The 25435-nt window shown below is 43.4% G+C and overlaps 1 protein-coding gene across 4 annotated transcripts in view; it reads left to right on the top strand.

Annotated features, from left to right (window-relative positions):
- Positions 1 to 499: 499 nt before the first annotated feature.
- The window catches only part of REEP5 (receptor accessory protein 5), a 33866-nt gene continuing 8930 nt past the window's right edge, over positions 500 to 25435 (top strand). For 2 of the 4 annotated variants that reach the window (XM_005281610.5, XM_005281611.5), the window contains exons 1-3: positions 500 to 836; positions 1685 to 1778; positions 23041 to 23179. In XM_005281610.5, coding sequence (XP_005281667.2) covers positions 719 to 836; positions 1685 to 1778; positions 23041 to 23179 — 351 coding nt within the window. In that variant the 5' untranslated portion in view covers positions 500 to 718. Of the gene's footprint in view, positions 837 to 1076; positions 1485 to 1684; positions 1779 to 23040; positions 23180 to 25435 lie in introns of those variants that run through there. The other 2 variants (XM_005281612.5, XM_065550324.1) reach the window with 2 other exon arrangements.

Below are 25435 nucleotides of genomic sequence, written 5' to 3'. Positions count from 1 at the left end.
CTAAGTATCCAATTAGTATCAGTTCATTGATTTGATATCACATACAGGGCACTGTTAGGGGGCCAGAGCTGCGTTTGGGAGAGAGGGATGAGAACTAGAGATCTGGAACAGACAATCTACTAGAGCGCTGCCGCCACGCAGCGCATGCCTAAACCCCGCTGAATGCGCTAGGCTGTGTTTACTGAGGGTAGGGTGACCAGATGTCCCGATTTTATAGGGACAGTCCCGATTTTTGGGTCTTTTTCTTATATAGGTTTCTATTACCCCCACACACACACACACCACCTGTCCCGATTTTTCACACTTGCTGTCTGGTCACCCTAACTGAGGGTTTGACATCCTGGGAAAATGCTCCCCCCCCCTACAGCCCACAGCCTGGTCCATTTGCCTGTGTTTTATCACCTACCAGCACCACCCTCCCTTCTTGCCATAGCAACCGCAAAGGCGCCTGCAGACCCGCCCCTGCTGCGGCAGCTGCCGGGCTGGGCGTGGTGTTTGCAGTGCGGCCCGGGCGGGGGAGGGCAGCTGGGCAGGGCTGACGCTCAGCTCACGTATCCCATGATGCTGCCGCGTGCCGCCGCCTCCTCCTTTCCGCGGCCAGGTTTTCCAGCCAGCACAGCAGCAGCCGCCGCAGCCCCTGCCTCGCAGTGCCAAGGCTGGGCTAAAGGATCCGGGCGTTGCGTGCTCTCCAGCCAGCGGGGAGCCGAGCGGTCTCGCCATGACGGCGTCCATGAGGCAGCGGTTTGATAAGTTTCTCCACGAGAAGAACTGCATGACCAGCGTGCTGGAGAAAATCGAGACCAAGACGGGGGTGAACCGATCCTACATCGCCATCGGTGAGTGAATGCCCCGCTCCCCGCCGCCGCCCGGGCTGGGGCTGGCCCCCGGACACGCCCGGCCTGCGGGCAGGAGCTGCGGTCAGTGCCCGTGAGCCCGGGCAGCGGCTCTGCCGGGGAGTGGCCTCCCGGGTCCCTGCTCTGGGTTATGTAACCGGGTTTTGGCGAGGAGGAGGAGGAGGAGGCGTGGGGAAGCCCGGCCGACCAGAGGGGCAATGGAGGAGGAGGAGGAGGTACTGTATGTCTGGGATTGGGTGTCTGCGGCAGCTGAGACAGAGGAGCGACAGCAGCAATGTTGTGCTCTCCGGTTACGCCAGCCCAGCTCCCCCCTCCCCCTTATTGCTTCCCTGGCCCTGCCTTCTCCTTGGGGCGATTTCTGCTGCATGGAAGCTCCTGAGCCGTATTGTCAATTGCTCTCCCCTCCCCCCCCCAAAAAAGGGCGTACCGGGAGAAACCCCTTCTCCAGGGAGAAACCCTTCCTGGGCGATGGCATCTGGCCCAGCGCATTTGCGTGGAACGGGGAGGAGGGGAAAGGGCGAGTTACTCCCAGGAGGTGGAAATTGACTAGCCAGCGCGGCGGACGTGTCTGCGCCTGGACACTCTGCTTCCCGCCCCGATCCGGCATGATGTACCCCTTTACTGTCACAGGTTAGGAGCTGCTCCCCGGGCTGGCTTGTCGGGGCGGGCAATAGGCGACTGGGGCTCCATGCGGCAGCGGTGGAGCGAGCGGCTGACTCGATAGTTTGATGTCTTTCCTACCGGTCCAGAGCCATTAAGAAAACGCCCCGTCTATATATAACCGGTTGCTTCCCCCTGTCTAATGCTCTATCTGCTTTCTCCCTGGGTAGCTATCATTGGCGTGCTGGCCGTGTACCTGGTGATCGGCTATGGAGCATCTCTACTGTGCAACCTGATCGGATTCGCTTATCCTGCCTACATCTCGTAAGTGCCTCAAACGCACCCTCCTGCACAGTGCTGTCCCGGAAACAAGCCATCTGAAAGGGGAAGAGGGGAGGGGGCACCTCTCTAGAGAGAGCACTATTCCAATGCTGGATTTTCTCTGTGGGGATAATTTTTTAGGTGATGTTTGTAGCATTTCAAGTTTGTGGTGATTTTATCCTGTTCATTATTTTCTCCTCTTACATTCAAATTGTCTGAGTTTGAGATAATCTGGTGGATGAATGTGCTAGTGAAATGTGCAGATGGTGAAACTTCCCGAGGGCCCTATGTTCACAGCTTGCGAAAACATTGCCTGTGGCTTTTTAAAAAGACAATGTCTATGGATTTCTGACTATGCGAATAGGGTTCCTTGTTACAAGGTGAAACGTTAGTCATTGGGTGCTTATTTCTGTAGGATTGTGTTAAGGCTGGCCCTTGGTATAGATTATAGCTGTTATAGATTATGATTTTCAAGTTTTAATTTTTCTTAAGTTAAAGACTTGCCACTTTGGAACCATGGTGGGCAGATGTTGTTGTTGCAAAACAACTGAACAATGTTGAGTAAGACCGATGAGTACTGCAAAGTTGAGACTCTGCCCAGAAAGCTAATAAAGAGTTGGAATTTCAGAAACATACGTCAGATCAAATATCAGTTGGATGGCGAGGCAGTGCCTGTGACTTTAAAAAAATATTTCCATGGCTTTTGCCCTTTCTATCATGAATGTTAGCTAGCTTATTTTATTATTTTGAAACTTTGTATTAATGCAAAGTTACAATAAAGCATTAACATACTACATCATACATTACTTATTCAGGATCAGCATAATATTCAAATAACTTGGCTAAAGATTCTAGCTTGCTGGCTAGGAGGCTTTCCTCCTTTGAGTATGCTAGAAAGGGTGGCCAAATTCTAAATACCTATCCTCTTTTTGGTGCTTCTCTTGTGTACATATTTGTTGTGTGAATTTTTCCATTAGAACAATCTGTTTTACTATACCTCTGCTCCATAGGAGGAAGGGGTCACATTTTCCAATTTTAGTGGATATTTTTTAAAGATTTTTTTTTTTTAATTACCTTTGCAAAATCACAGTCCTCTAGCTTACACTCTTTATAGTGCCTGTGGCATCGAAGTGCCATACTTCTGAATTTTATCACTCCTTTTATGCTAGTATGTGTAGTCGGTAATGGGAAAACTCACTTGAGTTTTACATGGTTAAAGTGGAAACATGAACATCTGTCATTTCCCCCTAACACTCCACCAAGAGTGTTTTTTTTTTCTTCTTTTTTTCCTGCATGTGCTAGATGGTAAGGTATTATGTTAGGCAATCTTAATGCTTAAAAACCTGTTCTTATTATGTTCCAACTTTTGGTTTTGAAGTGTGATGCCTTAATGAAAGGTTGAATCATATGTTGCATTTGCTTCTAGTGATGAGAGAAATCCAATATTGTAACAATAGTAATTATTTCTAAGACTGATATGGATATTTTAGTTTAGAGTACACTTTGAGATATTCACTAGGGCAGTGATCTAGTGTAAGCATATAACCTAGGCTGTGATAAAACTAACAGCATTGTATAAAGAATCTGAGAATAGATCCATATTTAAGGAGGCCTCCTTGCTCCAAAATGACTGCTGTTCAAGAGGCTAGAAGTAACATGTAGGAGCAGCATTTGACAGTAAACGAGAGACAGGATTAAACATATTTTTAAAAATCCACAAGCCTATGGGGAAGCAGTCTGAACTTGTTCTGTAGCAAGGGCAGTCAATCTGGTACCTTTCACAAGTACTACATTAACTTTAAAAATGGAAAAAATAAAACCTGTTTCCTGTTAGGACAGAATACAATATTGTAAAAGGTCTTGGAAATGTATTAAAAAACTTCTATTTAACTAAATCTGTTCATAAAATGGAACTTTCTAACTGTACTAATGCTTTCAAAATCTGATGTTTGCCTTTCACACAATAGTGCTTTTGTTTTAAATATAGTCAGCAGTATTTGTAAGTACACGATCCGTGGCCAGCATATGGCCAGCCCCTTTCTAGTTTGCAAGGGAAAATGCAAACTATATTGCAATGTTTGTTCTTCCTCTTGATTATTCTGACATCTTGAAGGTTGGCTCAGCTTCAGGCTGTGACTGGTTTAATGCTACCTTCTTGAAACAACTTATGATCATTATGCTTATGGAAAAGTCTAACTCTATTAAAAATAATTAGATAAGTTCATAGGTCCATCAATGGCTATTAAGCCAAGATGGTCAGGGACACAACCCTGTGCTCTGGGTGTTCCTAAACCTCTGAGGGTACAGCTACGCTGCACAGGTGGCACATGCCAGCTGACTTGAACTTGTAAGGCTTGGGCTAAGGGGCTGTTTGGACTCAGAGCTCTGGGCCCTCCCACCTCGCAGGGTCCTAGACCCGTGGGTCCAGTCCAAACCCAAACACCTACAACTCAATTAAACATCCCTTTAGCCCAGGGGTTCTCAAACTGGGGGTTGGGACCCCTCAGGTGGTCGCGAGCTGTCCGCCTCCACCCCAAACACCACTTTGCCTCCAGCATTTGTAATGGTGTTAAATACATAGTGTTTTTAATTAAAAGGCGGGGGGGGGAGGTTTATCTTTATTTTTCTCTTGTTGGTTTCTGTTCATAAAAAAATATCCACATGGCAGCTGTGATTATGGAACATTTTCTATGGCTAGTTGAGTCACATTGTATACTTCAACATCAAGTAATTATATAACATGTGGACATGGTTTGTTTTTATTGGCTTTTTTTTTTTTTTAACAGCACTCATCACAGTACAGTAACTCCTCACTTAACGTCCTCCCGCTTAATGTTGTTTCGAAGTTATGTCGCTGCTCCATTAGGGAACATACTCGTTTAAAGTTGTGCAATGCTCCCTTATAACGTCGTTTGACTGACTTTACAAGGGAGGATTGCACAAGTTCCTCTTTGCCGCCACCGCCTCCTCCCCCTCCCTCCCAGCACTTCCCCGCCGCCAAACAGGCGCTTAGGACTTTCTGGGAGGGAGGGAGCAAGCGAGTGGGCAACCTCACAGCCCCCCACCGGGCAGGGAGGGCCACCCGGAACGCAGGGCTGCAAGGCCCTGGGCTAAGGGGGCCTCGTGGCCCTGGCCTGCAGCTCCAAAGCCCCTTTCGGAATGCGACCCTGCGAGCACGGGCTGGGGGACTCCGGAGAAGCTGGGGCAGCGGCTGGAAAGAAGTGGCACTTTCCCCTTCAAAGCCGGACGGAGAAAAGTGGCACTTTGAAGGGGAAAGCGCCGCTTCTCTCCAGCTGCTGGCTGCCCCTGCTCCTCCTGAGTCCTCCGGCTCGTGCTCGCAGGTCCGCATTCCAAAAGGGGCTTTAGAGCTGCAGGCCAGGGCCCCAAGGCCCCCTTAGCCCCGGGCCCTGCAGCCCTTAAAGCCCCTGCGTTCTGGGTGGCGGTGCCTGCCGGGGCAGCTCCCAGAATCGCGGCCATAGGGGCAGTGCCACGCTGTGCAGAGCCACCTGCACACCCCCTACACCAAACAGGAACTGCCCCAGGTAAGTGCTCTGCATTTCCTGCCTGCCCCAGCCCTGAGCCTCCTCCCGCACCCCCATCCTGAGCGCCCTCCTGCACCCTAACTCCCTCCCAGACCCTGCACCTCCAGCCCTGAGCCCCAGGGCTAATCCGGGGCACCTCCCCATCACAGTACAGTACTGTACAGTATATAATGCCTTTTGTCTGCCCCCAAAATTTTTTCTTGGAACCTAACCCCCCCCCCCCCCCCCCGCATTTACATTACATCTTATGGGAAAATTGGATTTGTTTAACATCGTTTCACTTAAAGTTGCATTTTTCAGGAACATAACTACAACGTTAAGTGAGGAGTTAGATTCTACAGTAAGTATTTGCATGTATCTTTTGGTACGTAAATATTCTGATGTGAGTGCGTGGAGAATGACTACATGTTGGCATCCAAAAACTGATGCTGAGCTTTGTTCAGTGAATCAGAAGAAAGACCTCTTTTTCACATTCTTGCAGAGGCAAAATGGTGGCAAATCAGATATGGTCAGTGGCTTTGGATTTAACGATTTGTTTCCTTCCTTTCTGAATTTAGTTAACTTTTTTTCCCTACTTTGTTTTCTTCTATGTAAAGTGAACACAAATGTCTGTGAGGGGTGGGAGGAGTACACAAATTCCCATTTCATGTTGGGTAAGGTCGTCTCTTGGGAGAGGCAGATGCTTTGAAAAGTATCTTATGGCTAACCTGTCCACCATCTTGTGTTGTAAGTCAACTTTGAATTGAAAAGTGCTGTGTGTGTACACAGACATCATTGATTGGGGCTACATGCCAAAGCTTAATGTTTTAAAAATTAACTATCCATGAATGTATATATTGCAATATGATACTTACCCAGTTCACATTTTCACTTTAGGTTCTTTTAAATATTTATTTATTTATTAAAAGATGTTCTGGGGAAAATACTCCATAATATTAGGCTAAATACAGGGAAAAACCTACATTGTTGTGTGTTACAAACACATTTTAACATATGTGCCTTTTAAGTTAGATATTGTTTCATGTTGAATGAGTACTTTAAAATTCCATACTACAGGGTCTTTTCACTCATCAGAACTTGCCGTAAGGATAAACTGCTCCTTCTTACTAATTTAACGATGCTATCTGATTAATTTTAGTGCATAACTTACTGGATCTTCTTGAGAGCTATGCACATATTTGAGTGTGCTGAATTGTATAACAATATTAATGAAATCTGCCTTAAAGGTGTTGGATAGGAAAGTCCTGTTCACTAATAACATGCTCTTGGGACGCTTGCTGTAGGTAAAACTGAAAGCTGTGGCTCATGTTGGAGGTGAGAGAATAAAGTGAGCTAAATTCAGCATGTTGTCACAGGGTCTTAATGTGACTGTTCCCAAAGCAGTTAGCTGGATCATTATTAAAAAGATTCAGATCTCAGAAGGTGATGGATGGGGAGGGGGGACAGAATTTTCCCAGTAAATTTTTTTTTATAGAACAAAGTGGATTCAAGTTTCATTTTCATGGTATGTCTAGTAACTTGTCTCATTTAAAGTTACATTTAACAAAGTACTCAAGCACACTGCTGCAAAAACATGCTTTCCTTGGCTCCTCGTTCATGGGATGGGCATGCCGCTCATTTGTATTGCTAGCCATGTGGGCTAGAGACCATATCAAGTCCCCGTCTACCTTAACTCAGTCTACACCAAGCAGACTCTGGGAACACACTTAATTGTTAGTGTCTATTTCTAACTTCTGTGATGCTAGGATTTTAATATTGGGTGCTTCCTGTGGCAACCACACTCCTTCCTCTTTTTTTTTTCTTAAACTAACACAGACACGCACAAAGGGACCAACTTAGAATATAGTCAGTTTCAAAATGCAAGTTTGAAAGTAGCTGTGCGTTGTCACACAAGTCCCCCTACTAATTTGTATGGTTTTACGATTAACTGTATTTTCCTATTAAGTTTTATCTTCCTTGTTTTTGAGAGACTTTCATGCAACAGGGAGAAATGAGCTATAGAGTGAAAATGAATATAAAGTGTTATCAAATGCACAAAGTAAACTGGGGGTAGGGGGAATCTATTTTTTCCAGTTAATCTAAAATCACTATAATGGAAAAGAAGTGTTATTTGTAATAATAGCAGGTAACAATTTTCAAGAAGTCTGATTTTTATTTTATTTTAAGTTGGTGATGTTCCTATATGTGTGTTTTGTGCCATCAATGTTGCCATCTTTTTTGCTACCTGAGGAGGATTCTTTTTTGTAATGTTTAAACTTATTCCTCTTATGTGATATGATCAGGGACCCAATCCTGTTGTCCTTTGCCACAGAAATTAGACGCAAACTTATTTCCAGCCAGCTTTAACTCTGAAGAAGGGAATATCCAGACTACTAAAGGAGGGAAGAGGTGAATAGTAGAAAACGTTTTTGTTGGCAGTGCTTAAATAATGCTGTCAATACTTTTTCCCCTCTCCTATGCATTCTGGAGCATTAGTCTGTTAAATGTAGCCCACGCGTAACCAGTGGTGGTGAACTACCTAACCAAAACCAAAACGCTATATATAAAAAACAGCTCTGTGTGTGTGTGTGTGTGTGTGTGTAAAATATGCATACACTTAAAAAAAAATGGAACAGGAAATGTCTTCGGTGATGACTAAGTGATGAGGATCATCTGAAACTTTCTTTTAATGTGCTTTTTTTTTTGTAATTGCTAAGAATAAGGTCATTTGAAGCAGTAAAACTGCCTAACTGCTACTGCTAATGTCAAAAAGCAGAAAAACATTTGAGTTTAATTAAACTCTGCTGCTTTGGCTTAATTTATGCTATTAATATTTTGATTAAGCTACATTTTTTGCTACATAGGAAGAAAACTAACAAATACCCATGTAATGAGAGGCAGCATAGTCTAGTGACTGAGATTAGGGGTTGAGAACCAGAAACTTGAGTTCTAATTCCAGCATTGTCACTGGAGCTTTGAGCAAATCACTTTAGCCGTTTTGTCTCCATCTCTAAATGGGTATATTTTTCCTATACCCAGTGGTATTGTGGCAACTGTTCAGCATTTTGAAAATGTAAAGCATTTATATAAGTGCTCAGAATTAGAGCAATGAGTTTCTTCAACCTCTCTTTTCTCCCTCTTTCCAAATCTGGTGGGGAACACTATTTACTTTTTTTCCATATAACTTTTCTCATAAATCTCCAAATGAAAAATGGCCCATTGTGTCTCCATTGCTGATAATGAGATGAGAAAATGTGCTTGAAGAATTTGATTCTCAATTTAAATGTGAAAGGAAAGCTGCCAAATCTTGCTTTCAGAAATGTTTTAATTTCTACCATTTTCCCCAACCTACACGCTAGGTTTTTAATGAGCGTTAAAACATTGAACAGTATATATCAACTTGATGCATGCTCTTCAGAGTCAGGTCCTCTCAACCTATTTGCCATTTGAATTTCTGAGTCTTATGTCTTACGATTTATTTGTTTTTTGAACAAATCACTGTATCTGGTGGTTAGATAAGTCACAAGTTTTCTTTTAAAGTTAGGTATATTCTAAGCTTGCAGTAATGGTAGGAAAATTAGAATTGCTCTTTATCTTCATATTTCAAGTGGCTCCTCATCCTTTCACAGGAAACTGAAGAGAGGCTCTCTTCAATCAGCTTATAACTGACACAGATATTATATATATTATGGATTGCTGATCAGTTTGGGACATATGTCAAATCTGGCTTTTATTTTTCTCCTCCAGTTTTCACTAGATATACACCTCTACCCTGATATAACGCTGTCCTCGGGAGCCAAAAAAATCTTATCGCGTTATAGGTGAAACTGCGTTATATCGAACTTGCTTTGATCCGCCGGAGTGCGCAGGTCCCTCCCCATCCCCCCCCTGGGGCACTGCTTTACCGCGTTCTATCCGAATTCTTGTTCTATCGGGTCACGTTATATCGGGACAGAGGTATATATAAATGTGTGCGTCTCATTATGTAGCGCTTTTTTTTTATACCAAGTGGGCCAGATACTCAGCTAATGTAAATTGGTGTGTAGCTCCACTGATGCTATGATAGTTACCTTGATTTACATCAGCTGAAGTTCTGGTTCAGTATATTCCTAAAGTGCCTTTGATCCTTAATGATCTCAGAGTGCTTCACAAGCCACATATGCAGCATTGCCAACCCCAAACATTCAAAAATTATGAGTTCGGCACCAAAAATCAGGAGACTTTTAAAAAAAAAAAAAAAAAAAAAAAAACACCCTGGGGGTTTTTAGTTGACTTCTGGTTTTTGAGATTTTAGGGTACAATTTAGTTACATCTTTAGGCTTTTCTCCATAGTTGAGAGCTAAAACCTTACTTTATCTGTTTGTGTCCAGCAGTTGTGGCTTCAAGTACAAGATATCGAATATCGTGAGACTCACAATACAAATATGAGAGTTGGCAATGCTGCACTAGCCCAATGAAAATGCGGCCTTCCTCTGGGTTGAGAGCACCAATGAGAATATGCTAGTATCAGGAGGGAAAATTTTGGCCAAGGACTGCAGGGCAGTCTCCTACTCTTAAGAAAATAAAAACATTAGGGAATCTTTGTCACTGTCCAAAGCTGCAGCAAAAACCTTATTAAAAAAAAAAAAAGGTTTTCCACGAAAGACTACTACGTAGTTGAGTCCTTGCAGTTTACTATCTAACTTCAGACAGATGAAGGGCTGAGTAGGCCATGCAGGAATTTGAATCCAGGAGTCTATTAGGTCTTTTAAATCTGAAGATTTAGACACTGATCCATCCCTCTGATTGAATCTGATATTTCTGTGATTATTGGAACATAAGAATGGCCAAACTGGGTCAATGGTCCAACTAGTCCAGTGGTCTCCAACCTTTTTATGCCCAAGACAACTTTTTGAATTTAAAGGCAATCCAGGATTTACCCCACCCTGCTCACTCCATTCCCCCCTTCACCCTGTCACTTGCTCTCCCCCACTCTCTCTCACTTTCACTGGGCTAGGGTAGGGAATTGAGGTTCAGGAGGGGATGCAGGTTATGGGCTGGGGCCAAGGAGTTTGCAGTGTGGGCGAGGGCTCTGGCTGAGCCTGGGGCAGGGGGTTGGGGTGCAGGGGGGGGGGGTGAGGGATGCAAGCTCTGGGAGGGAGTTTGGGTGCAGGAGGGGGCTCCGGGCTGGGGCAGAGTGTTGGGTGCAGGTGGGATACGAGGTGTTGGCTCTGGGAGGGGTGGCAGAGCTGGGGCAGAGTGTTGGGGGGGCAAGAAGGGGTTTGGGGTGCTGGCTCTGGGAGGGAGTTTGGGTGCAGGAGGGGGCTCCGGGCTGGGGCAGAGTGTTGGGTGCAGGTGGGGTACGAGGTGTTGGCTCTGGGAGGGGTGGCAGAGCTGGGGCAGAGTGTTGGGGGGGCAAGAAGGGGTTTGGGGTGCTGGCTCTGGGAGGGGGCTCAGGGCTGGGGTGTGGCTTCCTGAGCTGCCCCTCTCTGCAAGCACCACTCCCGCAACTCCCATTGGCCACAGCTCCCCATTTCTGGCCAATGGGAGCTGCGGGGGCAATGCTTGCAGGCAGGAGCAGTACGCAGAGGGAGACCCCTGCCCACGGGACCATGCTGGCCACTTGCAGGAGTGGTGTGGGGCCAAGGCAGGCAGGGAGCAAGCCTTAGTGGCAGCTCTGCTGCACCACCGGAGATCGTGATGGACTGGGAGATTCTCTAGGATCAACCGGTTAGTGACCACTGAACTAGTCCAATATTCTATCTTCCGACAGTGGCTCATGCCAGATGCTTCAGAGGGAATGAACAGAACAATGCAATTTATCAAGTGATCCATCCCCTGTTGTCCCATCCCAGCTTTTGGCAGTCAGAGGTTTAGGGACACCCAGAGCATGGGGTTACATCCCTGACCATCTTAAGTAATAGCCATTGATGGACCTATCCTCTGTGAATTTATCTAATTCTTTTTTGAACCCAGTTAGACTTTTGGCCTTCAACATCCCCTGGTAATTCCACAGGTTGACTGTGCGTTGTATGAAGAAGTACTTCCTTATGTTGGTTTTAAACCTATTGCCTATTAATTTCCTAGGATGAAAGGATAAATAGCACTTACTTTCTTCACACCATTCATGATCTTATAGACCTCTATCACATCCCCCCTCTTAGTAGCCCTCATTTCTAAGCTGAACAGTCCCACTCTTTTTAAGCTCTCATATGGTGCAGTTACATAACCCTAAACACTTTTGTTGCTCTTTCCTGGGGTTTTTTGAATTTTAATGTATTTCTTTTTGAAATGGGGTGACCAGAACTGCATGCAGTATCCAAGATGTGGGCATATTATAGATTTATATAGTGGCATTATGATATTATCTGTCTTATTATCTATCCCTTTCCTAATGGTTCCTGACATTAAAATACACCTTTTGCAATTAAATATAAACTTTCTGGTCAAGAATGATTACACCAATTAATGATAACCTCAAGGTATTACATTTTGTCATGGTTAATTAAGAAGGTGCAAATGCTTTGCCAAGAACTAGATCTGAAAACTTCATAGGTCAACTGCCCCTTCTAGCACGACTTACACTAAACTTTTTCATTTATATAAATGTCCATACTTGACAAAGGTAATTCTTCTGCTGAATCACAATAAATACAACTGTTAAATATGTTGATATTGGTGTCATTGTTATTGTCGCTGATTTTTGTAGCCATAATATGGCACAAGCTGACGAGAAAATGTGTAACCTTTTACTTTCCTATATTTGTTAGTTTTCATTTGATTGCAAGGGGAAGAGCAGTGTGTGTGTGGTTGTTGTTGTTTTTTTTTTTTAATTATGGTTGCACAAATTAAGACTGATTCTTTGGGGGTGGGGGGCAGCAGGGGCACCAGAGCCCTCCCAAAAATGGGAGGGGGGCCAGAGGCTCCTGTTCTACTCGGAGCCGTAGCCCGGACATGATAAGAGCCGCGCAGGCAGCTGTGGGGAGCCACAGCGGACACTTCACCTGCACGTGGTGTGGGAGACCCGAGCAATTCCTGGCCCATGTCCCAGGCCTCTTTTTCCGCTAAGTTAATGATCGCTTTAGCATTGAGATCAATGATACAGGACTGGCCCATTTTAGAATCTAAGGAACATCTGTGGCGGAAATGAAGTTACTGAATATCTGACTATAAACACACACACACTCTTCTGCTTGTGAATAAAATAAGCTTTTGCAGGCAGAGAGGAAGTCTGAAACATTGGGTTTCAGATGGTTAGCAAGTGGTTTCTCATGCAGTGTGTTTCTATTGGAAGGATGAAACACTTGATTTTTGGCCCCATAGCAAAATAACTGTTCTCACTGCATTCCTGACTCAACATACCTACCAACATCTTGAGGCAAAACAAATTACTTTTAATTTAAATAAACTGAATTGGGCCTTGCCAAAATAGGGATCTGCTCTGATTCTAGTGATTGGTGTAGACAAGTAACTGCTCTTTGTATTAATATAGCTTATGCTGGGGTTTCAAGGAAGGGTAGATTCCACCGGTGCAAGTGGTGTCTTTGCCTGCCAATGCTAAAGGTTGCACCAGGACAGCTAAGTCACTGGCTGGAGTTAAGGCAAATCACCATTCTAGACAAGGCCTTTGACTGGCTGCTGATGGAGCAGGAGCCCACAGTTTCGTGGAAGGGAGCGGAGCTGCCATGTACACCTGCATTATTGGAACCCACAGCTGCACAGGGAGAGAAGCTGGAAGCCTCTGCACCATTGTCAAGCCTCCCAATTAATTAACATCTGCTTCTCCAAATACTTCCACCTCCTTTCTCCATGAATTAATATGCTGCTCCCCCCACCTGGGGTGAGAGTAACTTAAAGGACTTACTGGTACGCCGGAGTCCTGAGTGGGGGCGTGGCCTCAACCAGAAGAGGCGGTGCCTTTCAATATTAAAAGGCCCTGGGGCTCCGGCTGTGGCTGGGAGCCCCCGGGCTTTTTAATCACCCCAGATCTACCAGCTGCAGAGGCAGCTGTGAACCCTGGGGCTCAGGGGTGAATTAAAGGGCCTGGGGCTCCGGCTGCCACAGAGCTCCGGGCCCTTTAAATCACCGCAGGAGCCCTGCCACTGCTACCCCGGGGCGGCAGGGTTCGGGCTAGGGCTGGGGTAGCGGCGGCGTGGCTCAGGCAGTAATTTAAAGGGCCCGGGCCCTTTAAAGCACCGCCGGAGCCCTGCCACCACTGGCGTTCTCTTATTTTTTTGGTTGGCCTCTCCTGTAGTAGGTGACTTCTGGGTACTCTTCTGATTCTGTCAATCTGTTTTTTCACTTCAGCAGGTGGGTATTGTAGTTTTAAGAATGCTTGATAGATATCTTGTAGTGTGGTGTGTCCACACGATCCATTGTCTACAGCCAAGCTCCAAGATACAACCGCATTTGCTCTAATTCCTCAGACAGAGACCAGCACCTACACGATCTCTATCAAGCATTCTTAAAACTACAATACCCATCTGCTGAAGTGGAAAAACAGATTGACAGAGCCAGAAGAGTACCCAGAAGTCACCTACTACAGGACAGGCCCAACAAAGAAAATAACAGACCACCACTAGCCGTCACTTTCAGCCCCCAACTAAAACCTCTCCAGCGCATCATCAAAGATCTACAACCTATCTTGAAAGACAATCCCTAACTCTCACAGATCTTGGGAGACAGACCTGTCCTCGCTTACAGACAGCCCCCCAACCTGAAGCAAATACTCACCAGCAACCACACACCACAGAACAAAAACACTAACCCAGGAACCTATCCTTGCAACAAACCCCGCTGACAACTCTGTCCACATATCTATTCAAGTGACATCATCATAGGACCTAATCACATCAGCCACACCATCAGGGGCTCATTCACCTGCACATCTACCAATGTGATATATGCCATCATGTGCCAGCAATGCCCCTCTGCCATGTACGTTGGCCAAACCAGACAATTTCTACGTAAAAGAATAAATGGACACAAATCTGACATCAGGAATCATAACATTCAAAAACCAGTAGGAGAACACTTCAACCTCTCTGGTCACTCAGTAACAGACTTAAAGGTGGCAATCTTGCAACAGAAAAGCTTCAAAAACAGACTCCAACGAGAAATTGTTGAACTTGAATTAATATGCAAACTAGATACCATCAATTTAGGCTTGAATAGAGACTGGGAATGGCTGAACCATTACACACATTGAATCTATTTCCCCCGTGTTAAGTATCCTCACATCTTGTCATACTGTCTGAAATGGGTCATCTTGATTATCACTACAAAAGTGTTTTTTTTTTCTCCTGCTGATAATTGCTCATCTTAATTAATTAGCCTCTTAGAGTTGGTAGGGCAACTCTCACCTTTTCATGTTCTCTGTATGTGTATATATATCTCCTTACTATATGTTCCATTCTATGCATCCGATGAAGTGGGCTGTAGCCCACGAAAGCTTATGCTCAAATAAATTTGTTAGTCTCTAAGGTGCCACAAGTACTCCTGTTCTTTTTGCGGATACAGACTCACATGGCTGCTACTGTGAAACCAGGAATAAAGATGTGAGGTAAGAATCAATATTTGATGTCTGAAAGAGTGAGAAAAGAATCAAGAGTGAAGCATATATAAACATGGGCACCTTCTGCATAAAATGTGAAACCCTAGTATGAATTTAGACAATTTTGCCAAGGGCAGGATGTGATAATGAGGAAGACGAAGGAACTATACTTGAGAGATCTGTTAGTGGCAGAGTTCATTGTCAATTGCAAAAAGTATGGTTAAATATGCAAGTGCCTAAGATTCCAACAATGTGATAAATGTGGCTGAGAAAGGTCTGGTTGGTAGCATTTCGTACTAAGTTCAAGAGGGGAGAGAGACTGTGGAAGGAGGGCGGCACATTAGTGGGGTGTTTCAATATTGTGTAGGTGACGAGATACTGGAAACAATCCAGGAAGGCTCTAAACATAAGTCTAGTGGATGGGTAGGAGGTAGGAGGGTGTGTGTGTGTGTGTGGTTTCAGAAGGGGTGGGGAAAGAATAGTCCTTCAGGTTTTTATTTTTTTTTAACAAAAAAGGAAGATCTGCAAAATTCACGTTTTCAAAACAAATATATCAGTAACTACAAACACACAATACTCTATTGAGTGTGGTGGAATGCAAGTTCATTATTGCATAAGGAGTCTGTATCACGTATTAAAGGGTCCCCACTGAATAGCAAACTTAAGTATGCAGGAGTCTATAGATGCTGGCTGTTTTCTATCCCTATGCCTTTTAAAGCCTTTCTATCTATGGCTATGTCTACACTTAAACCACGGCAGCTATGCTGCTGTAGCACTTTAGTGTAGACACTACAGCGATAGGATGGGTTCTCCCATTGCTGTTAATCCACTTCCCCAAGAAGCTGTAGTTAGGTTGAAAGAAGAATTCTTCCATTAACCTAGCACTGTGTCTACATTGGGGATTAAGTTGGTTTAACTATTTTGTTCAGGGGTGTGGATTTTTCACACCACTGAGATGTAGCTGGGTCAACTTAACTTTTTAGTATAGACCTGGCCTAAGATTGTGTATATTTGTATATTTTAACCAATATACTTTGTGGGGGAGGGTGTTTCTTCTCTTCCTGGTTGTAAAGATACTCAGTAAAATGTTTGTCACTTGAGAAGGAAAGTGGAAACAGATATAAACGCTTCCATTTCTCTCCCCTCCAAATTAAAGTATTATTCCAGGTTCTTCTTAGTTCTCATTAGTTAACTAATGGTGCTGCTGGGAAAGTGTTTACTTTACTTACTGGTGGAAAAGCCCGTGTTTGGCACCACTTGAAATGTGATCGCAATAGTGTCTGTATTCTTTTATTGACAGTTTTTTTTCTGTGTGACTTCATTTTCCTTGCTTTTTATATATTGATACAAAATAGCTTTTGTTTTAAAACTGATAGTATATATACCACTTTATTGTGTTCTCTTCTGCACTAATCGGACTGGTGACGTAAAATACTGAAAACAAAAATCCCGTAGTATTCATCTTGGAAAAGAGCAATGGAGAAAGTGGTATATTCCCTAGTTTCTTAATTCTGCACATCTGTAATGCTTTATTTACATGAGTGATCTGGTATGCACTGTAAATTCTAAGGTTTTCCCATTTCCCATGACACTTACAGTAACAGCTTTTGGCATCTCTCAATTGCTGGACTCCATCCTTTAACAATAAGAAAAAGAATTTAAAAGGGTATACAAATGCATAATACGCATAAAGGGAAGTGTGTATGGATTGCTAACCCTAATTAGAGTAGTAATTAGTAGCATCACAGCTTTAGAAAGAAGGTTTTAGTCTTTCTCTGCAAAATAGCTGAATCTTGTCAAAAGGAATCTGGTAATTTAAAATTTTCTGGCTTAGTTAATTCACTTAAAATCGGAAGATGCTTACAGTAACTTTTTAATTAGCTGGTTGCAGAAAAGGTGAGCACTATTGGTTTAGAATTCTGTTTGACTAATTTCATGACACAGACAATCCAATAGAGCTGACTCTCTCAGGCTCAAAGAGAGAGTAGCTTCCTTTTGTAGCATTTCTTCTATTGGACGTTCATGGATTTTAAAATAAATGTAGCCGTGGGATGTTCACGATCCAATATGCTCGAAACTGCTTCTTGTATCAGAAAATGCTGTTGAGGAGGAACACGTTTCTGTAGGTACCATTGTCCCCTCTGATGTGCCATAATCACAGGAGTTTTAAAATAAATCCCGTACAGTATACTATATAGACATGATATAAAACTTTTTTTGAACAGTTCAATCTCCAGACAATGATTTGCACTGTTATTTGATCACACATCAGTATTACAGATGCTTTTGGGTTGGGGTGGGACTGTGACTGGCAGCCAGTCCATTTTTTAGGTTTTAATTAAAAATATAAAGCTATACCATGTGATTTTTAGGTATTTCTTTCTCTTTTCAATTCTAAGAACATTGTAGTTTAGTAGGTCTCAATGCTAGAGCTATCATAAATTACATGTTATCTGTTCTTTCCAGGGCTGGCTCCAGGCACCAGCACGGCAAGCAGGTGTTTGGGGCGGCCAACGGAAAGGGGTGGCAATTCGGTGGCGGGTCCCTCTCGGCGGGAAGGACCTGCCGCCGAATTGCCACTGAAGACTGAAGCGGCGGTGGTAGAGCTGCCGCCGATCATGGCTGCTTTTTTTTGCCGCTTGGGGTTGCAAAAACGCTGAAGCTGACCCTGGTTCTTCCGGTATACAAATAACATTGCAACAAAGATGTCTTTGTAAAATAACCTACCTTTAAAATTTGCATACTAAAATTGTTCTAGTGCCAGTGTCTCACAGTCTGACTTCGTCTGTAATTTATATTCCTGTCACTTGTTAAGGCAGATGGCATGCTGAATATTATATGGTTAGATTCATGATTTAAGATAAAAATGAAATGTTGTTGGGTCTTTTGTACAGTACATGATAAGGTCTCTCTCAAGTTAGTTGGAGACCATTGTCCTGTTGCAATGTGATATACTATTGCAGTATAAGTGCTGAAGTTCAGTAAAGATATGTTCAGAAATAAATATTGAAGAGAAAGTGGAGATTGTACTGAAACAACTTATTTCTATAAAAATAATCAAAGTACCCAAACTACTCTAGCTCCAATAAAGTTATTAGTTCTTGGTTCATCACTGTTACAATCTGATTTTTCAGGGAATAGATTATGTGGGCATTAGCTACTTTTGAACATCTCATTTGTTCCATGTGCATTTTCATACTTGACATATTTATTCTTCAGTACACATCTTTCATATTAGTAGTATATTGTTTGGGTTGAATCTACAAAGCAAATCTAGTCTCCCTTGCTTGTACTGCTGTTGATAACCAGATAAAAATTTCATTTCACTTGTTATGGATGCAAAACAAGTCTACGCTCACACAAACTGCACAGGAATATTAGCATTAGCACATTATTTCCAAACTTCTGAAACTTCATCATTAATAATGCTCTATAGAGTCACGTTAACTAAAGTTTGGTTGTTTTTAAACAAACAGGAAAATCACACATGCACATGACTGAAGGGCTAGAAATGTATTGAAGGTTCCATAAACAACTTAATTCTGATCCTCTGTCTCTGCCCAGGGGTTCACTGTAGGTCAGAACCACATTAAGGCAAATATATAAAAATTAATTTGTGGTGTGAAAATTTTCACTTTTTCCAAATAAAGGATTTTTTTTTTTTTTTTTTACAAATTCATTCAGAAACTCTGAGCCAGCTCTAGTGTCCATATAATACATATAAATATACTTTTGGATGAAACCAGAAAGCAATGGTGTGTGTGTGTGTGTGTGTGTGTGTGTGTGTGGTTTTTTTTTAGTTCCTCCCCCTTTCAGGTAAAATGGAAAAACTGTTTTGACACTGGAGCTCAGCCTGAGTTCCAGTCTGTGGGGTTGTATGTGATAGATGATATGTGTTCTGTAGATTTTCTTTCTAGTGTGTAAGCTTGCGGCCAATACTGGAAGCGTGGATGAAGCATCTTAGTTTGGTATGGTAGCTTGGTATAAGGGGGCTGTTGCTGGATAGGTAGAAGGATAAATAATCCTCAGTTCCACTAGTGCTATTATATACTTAGATACAATCAATTCAGGATTGAATAAGGACTGGGAATGGCTGAGCCATTACAAACATTGAATCTATCTCCCCTTGCAAGTATTCTCACACTTCTTATCAAACTGTCTGTACTGGGCTAACTTGATTATCACTTCAAGTTTTTTTTTTTTTTTCACTTACCAACTCTGAGAGGCCAATTAAGTAAGACAACTCCCACCTGTTCATGCTCTCTGTATGTATATATATCTCCTCAATATATGTTCCATTCTATGCATCCGAAGAAGGGGCTCTAGCCCACAAAAGCTTATGCTCTAATAAATTTGTTAGTCTCTAAGGTGCCACAAGTACTCCTGTTCTTTTTGATCACCAACAATCAACTTGAAAGACTGTTTCTCCACCTTTCTTCATGTGTGAGAAGAGGGGGGGGGGGGGGAAGAGGTGCTGGGGGAACTGTGACTGTGAGGGAGGGTGGGGAGGGGAGCAGAAGAGGAGGGGCCAGGGGCTAGCCTCCACCCTGTTCACCGTGCTGCCAGGGAATTGTGCTGGCTCCTCTGCAAGCCTGTCCTGACCCCGCTTCCTGGCAGGAGCTCGGGGGCCAGAGGGAAGGGTCCTGTGGGCCGGATGTGGCCCACGAGCCGTAGTTTGCCCCCCTCCGCTCTAATGGCAAAGCCTTCCCCATGTTTAATGCCAATAGGGACCTAAATTCCATGGCAAAGTTTTTGCATCGCCCTGGTGGTGCAGACTGGAAACTCTTCAATAGTTGCATTTACATTAAAAATGGATGTTTGGGATTGTGGGCACACACATTAGCTGGATATTTGCACTAAAGCGACCAGCTGTTAAATAGTTAACAATTTTGAGGCATGGTTCAGGGTCTCCAGACTCAGGAAGAAACCACTGCATTGGCTGAGACTCTGCTCACATTTCCAAGGCTCTCTTCACAAACAGGGAGACATCATTTTGTTTGTTGTTGTTTAGATGAATTCTACAATTTCGCAGTAAGGGGCAGTTCCAGGGCATCATGGAATACATGGGGCTCTATTTGTGTTAGCCGGTATGAGATGGGATAGAGAATCTGTGTGTACCCTTTCTCTGTGAGCCAGTAGGGGCTAAGAGCTCTGTCGAAACAGCGGTGTGTGAGGAGGAAGTGCTCTAGTCTTTGGTAATTTGCTGTGGCCAGCTGAAGGAGCTGCAATTCACCTAATTAGCTCAGAGAGAGAGGGCTGCATCCATGTGGGCCTTGGGGAAGAAAGGCGCACAGAAAGATCAAGGGATAGAAGAGAACAGAAGTGTGAATTCCAAGTAGTGAGGGAGATAGCACACACACACACACACACAAAAAAGGGAAGTGAATAATAGCTGACAGAGCAGGTGTTATGTTTGGATTAGCTCTTCTCTATTTTGGCCCAATAGCAAGAGTTACATAGAGGGGTGGGGGAGGGCACACAGAGGCGGGGTGGAAGAATGAATCTGCCCCACACTCACCCCACAGGGTGGCGCGGTCAGGGGGCGGGGAGCAGGGGGAGTTCCGGGGGGAGGGGGGTTGCAGGGGGATGGTCAAGGGGCCTGGGCCCTGCTGCGGGGGACAGGGGAAGAGCAAGCCAGGGCCCCCCTCTTCCACCACCACCACCAGCGTGCTTGGCCCCTGTCCCCAGCAGCCAAGCCCAGACAGGGAGCGAACCCTGCCCGACTGCCAGGGAGAGCAGCCAAACAAGCAAGGGAAATGCACAAGGAAAGGACTGAGCCCCCTCTCCCCCGTTTCCTCCACCCCACAGGTAATGTGGGGCAGGGAGGGTTGTATAGAGGTCAGGGGGTGGGGAGCAGAGGAGATGGGGCAGGGGACCCGGGGGGATTGGATAGGGGATGGGCGTCCTGGGGGGAAAGGTGGGATGGTCAGGGGGCAGAGAGCAGAGGTGTTTAGATAGGATGTGGGAGTCCTGGGGGGCAGTCAGGGTTGGATGGGGGTGGAGGTTCCGGGGGCCTGGATAGGGGGCGGAGGCCAGGCCACACCTCACTGTTTAGGGAGGCATAGCCTCTCCCAGCCTTCCCTACTTGGCCCTCCATACAATTTCTGTACCCAATGTGGCCCTAGGGCCAAAAAGTTTGCCCACCCCTGCATTAGACCATCAATGCAGTTCTTTTCTCCCTCCTCTGTCTGTTACTACACCATTGGCTGGGAGGGATTTTGGAGCAATCATAGTGCTGTGTTTGTGGGAGCAGCAGTGGCATGGAAATGCTGTCCTTTACAGCACTCTTTGAAAAGCCTGTTCTTCCAGTTTCTGTGCCAGCAAAGTGGCTTGAGCACCACAGTTTAACTGTGCTGGATGGGTCATGGCAGGTTCAGTTAATATCCCTCTGTGGGATCTCAGGAAAAGTTGAGGATGTTTACTCTGTCCAGATAACAAGTAAGTTAAATCAATATCTTTGTGCCATATTGTGCTTCAAGATAATTTTGTCAAACAGAGCTAAGTCAACTGGGGAGTGTTTTTTCCAGTGTTTATCTAAAACATAAAATCAATAGTGTGACAAGGTGTTTTTTTTTTTTTAAACCTGTAGAACCAGGATCTGAAGCACTATAAGGAGTCTAGCATTTCATAAAACAGAGGTGGTATTCACAGGCAGAATTGTCAGTAGCCATGAATCACAGGGCTCAATAAGCATTATTACAGACTTTCAAAAAATCTTGTGCGACTGATGGTCTCCCCCCAGACTTAACAAAAAACAATATTAAAGGAATAATATATACAAGAACATTACAAACCGAATTGGATAAGTATACACGCTTTATCCTATTACTATAGAATTACCCAAAGGACTGCCACATTCACAAATAAATTGTACATTTGTTAACCTGAGTCATCTAATAACTACTCAATCCTTGGAATTTTCCTCAAACTTATCCAAAGTGGTAACATTTCACTGGAGTTCTTTAGGACTTGTAGGATTCCTAGATCTCCACTTTTTATTCAGTAGCTCACTCTCTAATGTGAAGACACAAACTCCAGTTTACTCTGGTTCAGGTCAAACTCCATCCAGTCTCTCAAGCACTGTGTACTAGTTACTTGCCCCCACTCTAGAACTTCATTCCAAATATTACAGAAACTCTGGCAACTCTAGATTGCCCTCTCTAGAAAGCCCAACAGCTACAGATGCAATATTTACAACACTTAGGTACATGCTCAGATCCAATTTAAAATAAGGGCTACCCACCTCTCTTCTGTCCCACAAAATAACAAGAATAAGTTTGTTCACTTTATATTCAGGCTCTGGTAAGACTTCCTTGAATCCACACTAGTTTTCTAAGGAGAGCGTGTTTGTTTAAACTTTTTAATAATGCATTGCACAGGTGAATGATGTTTTGCTATGACATGCAGGTTGACACAGGTCAGCCACATAGTTACATGTGTTTGCCTCTGCTTGTATGAAATTTGGGTTCTTGCTCATGCAGAATCATTGTGTATGAGAGTGCTAAAATAATCATTGCACTTTAAAAGCTGTTAGTCCAAAGTTTGGTTTTTGTTTAGGGAGCTATAGTACAGATCTGCATTTCAGTTCTACTGTTTAGACTCTAATAGTATGCAGAAGCACTAGGTGCATTCCAATTATTGAGGGGGGATAGTGTCTGTGCTATTTCTTATGGAACCAGTGAATAACTTACCACCTTGCTGGTCACTAAAGAAACAGCAAATGAACTCTTTCTGTGAGCCCTATCTTGTTGTCTCCAGTGAACTGGAACATTTCATTATCTTAGAATGTGGACAGAAAGACCATGTGGTTCAATAAGGTGGAACACCTTTGGTTCAATGAAGGACTCTCCACATTATTTCTGCTAACATTACCTAACCTGTTCTTAACTATCTACTGGAATGGAAGGCCACAAATAATTTGATGTCTGTGTTTGATGTCTATGTATGTTTTATCATAAAAAAGTCACAAGTCGGAGACCTAAAAATATATTTGAGTTTCTCGGCACCTTTCGTATATAGAAAGGTTTTAGTGTTCAGAGATCTGGAGCAAGTCCTCTGTATGAAAGGAATTTTTCCTCCCACATACATATGCACAGGTAAATCAAAGTGATCGGTCTCTCCACTATATCATAACAGATTTGTGACAAATCCATGTATTTTGTAAATGAGGTGGCATTACTGAACTGCTCACCTGTTACGCTTTCCTTTTCAGAATCAAGGCTATTGAAAGCCCCAACAAAGATGATGACACACAGTGGCTGACCTACTGGGTTGTGTATGGCATCTTCAGCATAGCAGAATTCTTCTCTGATATCTTTCTGTCCTGGTTCCCTTTCTACTACATGCTGAAGGTTTGTTGGTTCTCCCTTTCCCCTTAAAATAAGAATCTCAACATATCTAACGTAGAATCTATTAAAGAAGTAGATGGCAATCAGGTTCCCCAATACTGGGTGATAGTTAACTTTTAAACTGATTAGCCTATAAATTGTCACTTTGGCACAATGAGAGTGAACTCTCGAGGTTAGGGGGAGAATGAAGAGAATGTCAAAAGTTGCAGGGAGGAGGAGCACAGCATGTACAGGCTAGGGAAGTTGATTCCCTAGCCAAATTCTTTAGCTAGGCTGAGACAGGGTGACTGTGTGTGCCCATGCAGTGAAGAGACCCAAGGCATTTGCCCCCCACTTTATGGAATTAGCAGAAGTAACTCCGAAGACCGCAATAAAAAGTATAAATCCTGTGTATTTGGGTGGGGGGAGGGAAGCGTGTGACTCAGAGGGTGAAGATATTGATTTGGATCATATGGGCTTCATATGTCCTTTAACGTGACCTTGTCTTTCTGAAAGAGCAGAGCTGGAGTCCCAGTACCTTGTCACTAAACTATGTTTGCAGCACCATGAACGCTTTCAGCAGGCTGTAAATAATCAGCTACACTTTAACTACAAACTACAACTTGCCTAACATGCTGCAGGCTGTCTTTGCCAACAAACATGTGATATTACCAGACTTTCAAACATTACATTGTTTGTGTTCATTTCAATAGGCTATTTTTTAATACACTTCTGGGTGGAGAAAGATCCAGGTAACTGAGTAGCTTTTTAACTGAGTAATTAACTGTTATGTACTTTCTGGGTGGGCTGCTTTTCTCTCTCATTTCTCTCTCCCCATATCTCTGCGCTTAGCTATTTTTGTCACAACTGTTTGCAAAGAATGCTGAATTCTAAGTGTGTGTTTAGTCCATCAGGGTTCTTGCAATTCTGACCTGCTGTTAAAATTGTATGATTGTAATATGATACCAGGTTTGATACCAGGGAAACCAGGAAGCACCTTATAGTAAAGCCAAGATTCTACTCAAAGCCGTTAACTGAACAGTTCAGTTGATCCTGCTAAAGATTCAGAATGAAACTATTGTCCCTCTCTTGACAGGGCCATGCTTCTTTCTAGCAAGGGTCCAGTTCATTAATGCAATGTTAGGATTTTTTATTCATTGCAGAAAAGTTTTTTTTTAAATGCATCAAGTTAACTATCTTGATGTAAAATCCTAGTGGAAAATAAGACATGGTAGCTTTTACCTCTGTCTCTAGTTGAAATAAACCCCATGTGCGAGGTGTAGAGTGAATCTTGGGGGGGGGGGGGGGGTTGGATTTTTTGCGCAGTCAACCCTCAGCCTAGGACTCAAAAAGATCAGCTTGCTTATTAGACTGGAATCTGGAGAGCTTTGGAACTCAGTACTATAATTTTTTTTCCTGAACAAAAAGATGAGAAAAATATTAAATTTGCCTCTAACTCCTTTGATACTTTTTTTTATTTAATTGAATAGGAATATGCCATTGTGACAACTTGATTATGAAAACTACAACAGAAGATTTACTCCCTCAAAATAATTGAAAATCAATTAAACCTTACTTGATTTCCTCTCTTTGTAATGATCAAACTGTCTTAGACACTATCATGCAGAGAGCCATGTAACTACCCAAATGATAATTAGATGTTTTTCCCTGAAGGCCATTTCTTCACCCACCTCAATAAAGAATAGCTGTAACAACATGATCTATTGAATTTCCCAGTAGGAAATCTGAAGTATAGCAAAGAAAATGGAGAAGTGGCAAAAATCCTTTTCTGAAAGGATAACATGATTGCATAGTTAACTTTAAGCAATGCTTCAGCAATGCATTTGGATTTTGATATGGCTAGAGACTTCTTTAATGTTTTTAAATAAATAAATACTACTGAGGATTCTGTGATTATGGGAGACTTTAACTACCCAGATATAAATTGGAGGACAAGTGCTATAATAATAGTAGGGCCCAGGTTTTCCTGGATGTGATAGCTGACATTTCTTCACCAAATAACTGCTGAACCAACAAGAGGAGATTCTGTTTTAGATTTGGTGTCGGTGAGTAGTGAGGATCTCCGAGAAGAACTGGTTGTAGAGGAAAACCTTGGTTAGAGTGATCATGAGCTAATTCAGTTTAAACTAAATGGAAGAATAAATAAAAATAGATCTGCAGTTAGGGTCCTTAATTTCAAAAGAGCTAATTAACCCCCCCCCCCAAAAAAAAGGGGGGGGAATTAGTTAGGGAAGTGGACTGGACTGAAGAATTCAATGA

Source organism: Chrysemys picta, chromosome 6, assembly GCF_011386835.1.
Source record: "Chrysemys picta bellii isolate R12L10 chromosome 6, ASM1138683v2, whole genome shotgun sequence".
Taxonomy (NCBI): domain Eukaryota; kingdom Metazoa; phylum Chordata; order Testudines; family Emydidae; genus Chrysemys; species Chrysemys picta.
This window is presented reverse-complemented; position numbering and strand designations above follow the sequence as displayed.